Source organism: Sinocyclocheilus grahami, unplaced genomic scaffold, assembly GCF_001515645.1.
Source record: "Sinocyclocheilus grahami isolate Dianchi unplaced genomic scaffold, SAMN03320097.WGS_v1.1 scaffold312.1, whole genome shotgun sequence".
Lineage (NCBI taxonomy): Eukaryota > Metazoa > Chordata > Actinopteri > Cypriniformes > Cyprinidae > Sinocyclocheilus > Sinocyclocheilus grahami.
Genome location: NW_015505491.1, coordinates 1,036,844 through 1,042,203, shown reverse-complemented (window position 1 = coordinate 1,042,203; position 5,360 = coordinate 1,036,844). Strand labels below are relative to the sequence as shown.

General features: G+C 34.1%; 1 protein-coding gene across 1 annotated transcript in view; it reads left to right on the top strand.

The window, feature by feature from the left end:
* LOC107601770 (SRSF protein kinase 3-like) overlaps window positions 1-5,360 on the top strand; it is a 33,432-nt gene that overhangs the window by 5,915 nt on the left and 22,157 nt on the right. Inside the window, exons 6-8 of the mRNA XM_016294064.1 lie at window positions 103-190; window positions 731-837; window positions 1,887-2,052. Coding sequence (XP_016149550.1) covers window positions 103-190; window positions 731-837; window positions 1,887-2,052 — 361 coding nt within the window. The remainder of the gene's footprint in view (window positions 1-102; window positions 191-730; window positions 838-1,886; window positions 2,053-5,360) is intronic.

The following is a 5,360-nucleotide window of genomic DNA, read 5'->3' as shown; positions in this document are numbered from 1 at the left end:
TTTTTATATATATATATATATATATATATATATATATATATATATATATATATATATATGTGTGTGTGTGTGTATATGTATCCTGACAGAATTTTTCCTCAGGTGCGAGACAGCGACCCCACAGACCCCAAACGAGAGAGGATAGTTCAGCTCATTGATGACTTTAAAATCTCTGGTGTCAATGGTGTTCGTATCCTTTACTGCTGCCATCACATGCTCATGTTTTTGCATTTCTGTTATACGTCACATCTGATGTTTCATCTGTGAAGTCAATATTGACCCTTATTTACATTTAAAAACATGTTCTTGTTCTTATTGTGCACAATTAGTGATTTAAAAAAATGCTTTTTAAAAATAATATTTCATCAGGTCTCCACCTCTACTTTCAGGTGAATACTGTTTTGTGCTATTCAAATTTGAATTTCCTTGGTGTTTCTTTTTTCTAGGGCCCAATGAATCCCATTTTCCTCCCCACAAATTAAATTTGATATTTTCACAAAATCATTTTTATTTTGTGTTTTTTAAAATTTTTATTAAATGAAATGGTGAAAAACACCACTTGAAAACACCATGAGTATTACCACCGATTGAGTATCTATACTAGACGAAGCTGTGTTGCTCACTTGCTTTGGGACATTTGTAGAACATGATGACATCGTATTTATTTCAATCGCTGTCTTGGTGTGGTTTAATAATCACAGACTCTGTCCTTGATTCCTTGACCTCTCAGATGTGTGTATGGTACTAGAGGTGCTCGGTCACCAGCTGTTGAAATGGATCATCAAATCCAACTACATGGGTTTGCCTATGGTCTGTTTGAAGAGCATTCTTCGACAGGTGGGTCTTTTACATCCATATTGACATTAATAATGTCCAGTCAAATAGCAACATCAATTTCTCACTTATTTATACCAGTATACGGTAGGGATGGGCGATATCATATCGTTTGCGATATACCGGTAAAAATTCTCCCCACGTTAAGAATTAGTCTTCCTGCGATAATAACGATAAAGTCTAGTTGTTGACATATTTCTGTGTGTGACTTTGTGGAGTGACGTGAAGGAAGGTGGACGTGAAATTGAGCAGCTCCTTCTACAATCTTGAACAGGTTTGGATAGGGCTGTACAGTGCGACAAAAATGAGTCTGAGCCTTGAGTAAATGTACTACAGTAGTACGTGTGCGATACAGTTTTACATGTGTATGAGTCTGTTTACAAACCAGTTGTCCAACAAAGATATTTATTGACGTGGTTTTTCTCCATATTAACTTCATAACATAGTCGAGTGTTTGAAATAACGTCAGACGTGGTTTCGTATCACAGAATAAGGCAGAAATAATAAAATTTTATAGCATTATATACAGTGATGAAGGCTATGTCAATAAGCATTGCATTATAAATATACTTTATCCTTATAAAAATACCCAAGATTGCTTGAAGAACACAGATACCATATATTTTGTGCAATCGCTAATGTTTATTGTCTTCAGGTTTCCTCAGTTAAAATTTCTCTATTTGCTTTTATTCAGCTACAGGGATCACTGGATACCTTTGTCCATATTAGGGATTTCCTGGAGAGTTACTTCTACTATGCATATGTGGAGTTCCTGAGTAAGGGCGCCCTCCAGCTTCCAGTATTAATTAAACATTACGTGTGTACTGCTCACAACACCCTATTTTGGGTAAAAATAGGAAAGATAATACTTTTCTCTAAAGAAACAGGATTCCCTAAATTATCTTCATTGATATCGTTATCGCAATAAATATCAGAAATTATCGTGATACATTTTTAAGCCCATATCGCCCATCCCTAGGGTACGGTATACACATTGCAACTCCATCAAAAGCGTGGGACTGATTCATACGTGTCTTATTTCTCTCCTCCAGGTTCTCGAGGGCTTGGATTACTTGCACACGAAATGCAAGATCATCCACACAGACATAAAGCCAGAGAATATCCTGCTGGATGTGAATGAGGTGTATGTGAGACGACTGGCGGCAGAGGCCACGTTATGGCAGAAGACCGGAGCTCCGCCCCCTTCTGGCTCCTCCGGTACAGTTCTTTATTTTTAAGTGTGTGACTCACATCAGGCTCACCTGAAACTCACGTTAGTATCACCTAAGACTTACACTTCCTTCAGACTCATGTATGACTCATTTAATGCTTGCATAATAAATGCATACAATATTAAATAGACAATATATAAAGAAACATTATATGTTATCTTCATATAAAATGATGAACAGCATACAATGACATAAACCAGGGATACTCAAAGTCTGGTCTACTGCACATCAGTGAGACTATGAGTGGTCCGCCACTGCAATCCAGAGTTATTTAGAAAGTCAGTTGCATGTCTGTGCAGTCAAAACTACATCACTCCCTCTATAATCAAGCTGTCTGAATGCTTTTAATGGGAGCTTTCTAGTTTTATCTCACTACTGCTCACTTCCAATCTTGATCATTGTAAAGCTGTTCATTTTAGGGATGTTCATTTTAACCGGTTAACCGACGGTAAGAATTAGTTAAACGGTTTAAAAAGTTATTTAATTACTTATTTTTTTAGTAATTTATCAAAATATTTAAAACGGTTTGCTGCATGGTTAAAATACGCTACGTGTATAAAAAAAATTGTTTTTAGGGGGGAAAAAACACAAGTCGAGTATAAGTCGCATTTTATTATTTCATTCAGAAATAGGCCTAATGCCGAGGTGAAATGTTTTCAAACATTATAATAAACACTGTTCCCCTCACTCCACAACAAATCCTTTCAGATAAAAATATGTTTCTCGTATATACCTATTTATTCATTTTATATATATATGTATATTGAAAGTTTTGTAGCACAGGCCAAAAAGTTGTAGCACAAGTATAAAACGTCTGTTATCATGTCTGAAAACAAACACAAGTAATGGAGCTCATCACTTAAACAGGCACTGATGTTCCATACAGAGCACAAAAAATACAAACCATCACAAAAATTGTTTTAGACAAAGTTTTCTTAATTTGCTAAAAATGGAAGACTGCAGAAACATAACACCTCTTTCACCTTAACAAAATATAAAATAAAAAAAGAATGGCAGACGTTTAGGCCAAAGTGAGCAAAGTAATATTTATTTGTAAAATATAAAAATATTTTATCTTTGTTATTAGAAAATAAGAACAAATATATACATTACAAATACACATAATATACAAATAAAACAAACAGTGCTTCATTTTTCAGGTACAGTATTTAGCAGTAACATGCAAGAAATTTAATGAACAAATATTTAAACAAAACACTATATACATCAATTATACTTTTTTAAAAGCAACTGACTGATAAGTTCATCAGTCAAGAGCAGTGAGCAGATTTTTTCTGTGTTTTGTTGTTTTATTAACATTAAAAGAATAGTTCATCAAAAATGAAAATTCTGTCATCTGTCTTTCAATTCTGTCATAGTGTTTCATTTTTATACCACCATTTACTCAAGTTGTTTTAAACCTGAATTAGTGTATTTTGTCTGTTGAACATAAGTTATTTTTGTTCTCTCTCTCAACTGTTTACTTTCATTTTAGACATAACCAACTGTGTTTATATGTAAACCTTGTGTGTTTTTGACCGTATTAGACGCAAAATCAATCAGATGCGAAAGACAACTTAGTCCAATAATCAGGCGCTTTTTGACAGGCTCTCATTGTGAGCGCTCTTCATGAGTACGCGCTCAGAAAAAGCGCATGCAGAACAGCACGTGAATTAAATGTTTAACCGGTATTGCTTTAAAGCAGATGGAAATAGTGTAGTTTTGTGATTGCGCATAAGTGCAGTGTCCCGTGACAGTAACTCTACCGCTGAGCTAACACTGATGTGAATGCGTGTGGATTATGGCATTGTACATTATATTCAGACGGAGGGAGGCACCAGAACTGCAGCTGATAGAATGTGCGCTGTAGCACGATACAACAATATTTCTTCAAAAGCAGATCGTGGAGACATTTTAATTGTACACGATCAAAAGTCATTATATCGCACACCCCTAACTACCAAGTATAATCAATCTCACAAACACAAACAAATCACTTCTATTTATCACTTCTATATATTCTAACTATTAAGCGGCTGTGTTATGAACATGCAAAACTGTATCGCACGCGTGTATGTCGCACTGTACAACCCTGTATATATATATATATACAGTGGGGAAAAAAAGTATTTAGTCAGCCACCAATTGTGCAAGTTCTCCCACTTAAAAAGATGAGAGAAGCCTAGCTTTATTATGTTTTTCTCCGCTTGCATGATGTGATATGACCATGTGAATCCTCCTGTTCTGTTGTTTGCTGCTTTTTGCGCATGTAAAATTATTCCCCGGGAAACAAATGTTAGTATTTTTAACGGGTCACAGACACTTATCCTTTCTAATTTAATTCAGTTCTAATTTAAAATAATATTGTCGGTTAACGGTTAACAATCGGTTAACGAGCGTCGATTGTCAGTTAGGAAAAATAACTGAAATGAACATCCCTAGTTCATTTTGTTGCTTGCAGTTTAGACGGTGTGAAACAAACATTTAGATTACAATTAATTGTTTTAATTATTTGCTTATTATTAATAGTTTTTATTTTCTTTAATGTGTGACCGACATTGTGTGACTAAATTTGCCTTCATCCCTGTGTCTCATTGTATTTGTAAACCTCTGAATCTAATATAAGCATTGCTCTTGACTTTACACATGATCTATAATGAATTTGTTTTCTTCGATATGAAGATTTTTACATGTGAATTAAATAGTTGCATTAAAAGTTCATTTATGAATTTTATTTTAATTTTAAGTCAGCATTAAATGAGAGTTCACCCTATCTATTTTCTAAATTCAAGTTTTTTTTATCTTGCTGTGAATTGTTTGCATGTTTCATTTTTAAATACTTTTGACCTTGTAATTTTGGTCAGGCTTCTGTCTGGCGACCAAAATTTAGTCCTTTTAAAACCAGACCCTTTTTTACAATCAACTTCAAGCTCTCATTCAGATCTGCCTACAGATCTGTATACAATCCGTGTCCAATCAACAACTGATGGATAGAACCAAGTCTCTGCTCTAGTTTTTTCTTTCTTCTTTTTTAGATAATCCAATTCACTCAGTTGCACATTACAATACCGAAGAAAAATCTGTTCATTTTATTCCATTTCATCACAACTTCAATATATTCATGCATAAATAAGATTAAAAAAAATTTATTCACTGATATTGGACATTGTGCTAAGAAATGCCTTTTAATGACAGCCTAGTTAAAGGGGCAGTTCACCCAAAAATTAAAATGACCCCATGAAAATAAATGTACCTTTAAGTCATCCTAGGTATATATATATATGTATATATATA